The sequence below is a fragment of the Loa loa genome, assembly GCF_000183805.2.
Source record: "Loa loa unplaced genomic scaffold supercont3.407, whole genome shotgun sequence".
NCBI classification, from domain to species: Eukaryota; Metazoa; Nematoda; class Chromadorea; order Rhabditida; family Onchocercidae; genus Loa; species Loa loa.
Window position 1 is genome coordinate 54,451 of NW_018108587.1, and position 1,178 is coordinate 55,628.

The window sequence follows — 1,178 nt, forward strand, 5'->3', positions numbered from 1 at the left end:
CACAATCCTTCATGACAAAAGCATATGACAATCGTTACTGTTTGAAGGCCATGCAAATTTTCAGCAACCTTTCAATACATGACTCATCTTTCGAACAATATAAAAATGGCCCGAGGTATAACAAATACTCAACTAGTTTGAAAATTCCATGCGAGCAATCTACTGTCTGCAAACGTGTGACAAAAGCGCAACTGGTAGCATGTCATTTTGACAATCTTGAATACCTAGGTACTTTCCATTGGTAAATTTGTCACGATGCACATTACCACATTGTCATTTGTTTAATTATCGCAGGTTTCATACTATATGGGCAAATTAATCTATTAGCAATTTTTAATAAGCCACTTGGTTACTTACACATGAATCCTTCATGGAATACATTTAGTTCTGTCCCATAAACTACTAAATTAAATAACTAATCCCAAGGCAATTGATGAGCCTAAAATTGGCACATCTATAGCCTAAGTTCTATGACACTTAAGCGAGGATTTTTATTTTCTGATAAAAGTAAGGAAGTGATTTCGTGAAATATGTAAATAGGGTAATTAACATTCTGAAAAAAATACTTCAAAGAAGTTGAGCCAAAGCAAAGCAAAGTGACCATTCCATGCTAATATCCTGAGCCATATATTTCTTTTTAATTGACTATATCACATTGAAGAGTGTTTGTTAACTGCAAGAGGGAGTAAACGAAACAACTATCACGAATATTCTGGAACTTATTGTATTACATTGTAATTAAATCAAATTATGATGGCAGATAATCAAGACTACTTTCTGATCCTTTTCATTGACTATAACATATTGAAAAAAAAATAATACTTCTAAATAAAACTCCTAAAAACAATATTGTTAAATTTAAGAAAAAATACTTAAAATGATAAAATATGAACAAAATAAATAATTGGCTTTCTAGTTGAGACTATAAATGAAACTAGTTGGCTGTAGATAGATCGCTACACTGTAGATGATTGTTCTTTCCAATACGAAACAATTAAATTATTCATAGCTTCTTCATATTTATGTTTATACCTGCAAATAAGTTTCATTTCAAATTAAACCTCATTATTTTTATCACGAATTGCAGGTTTAAACAGAAGTAGTTGGGAACAATTGTCAAAAAAAGAAAAAAAAATTATAAAATGATGGTTTATCATAACCATTATTACTATTATTGT

At 30.0% G+C, this 1,178-nt stretch overlaps 1 protein-coding gene across 1 annotated transcript; it reads left to right on the top strand.

The window, feature by feature from the left end:
• Positions 1–11: 11 nt before the first annotated feature.
• Positions 12–398, top strand: LOAG_15841 (hypothetical protein; the record flags this gene model as incomplete). Its single annotated transcript, XM_003151329.1, has 2 exons — positions 12–228; positions 295–398. The coding sequence occupies 2 exons, from the start codon at positions 12–14 to the stop codon at positions 396–398; spliced, it is 321 nt and encodes a 106-aa protein (XP_003151377.1).
• Positions 399–1,178: the final 780 nt, after the last annotated feature.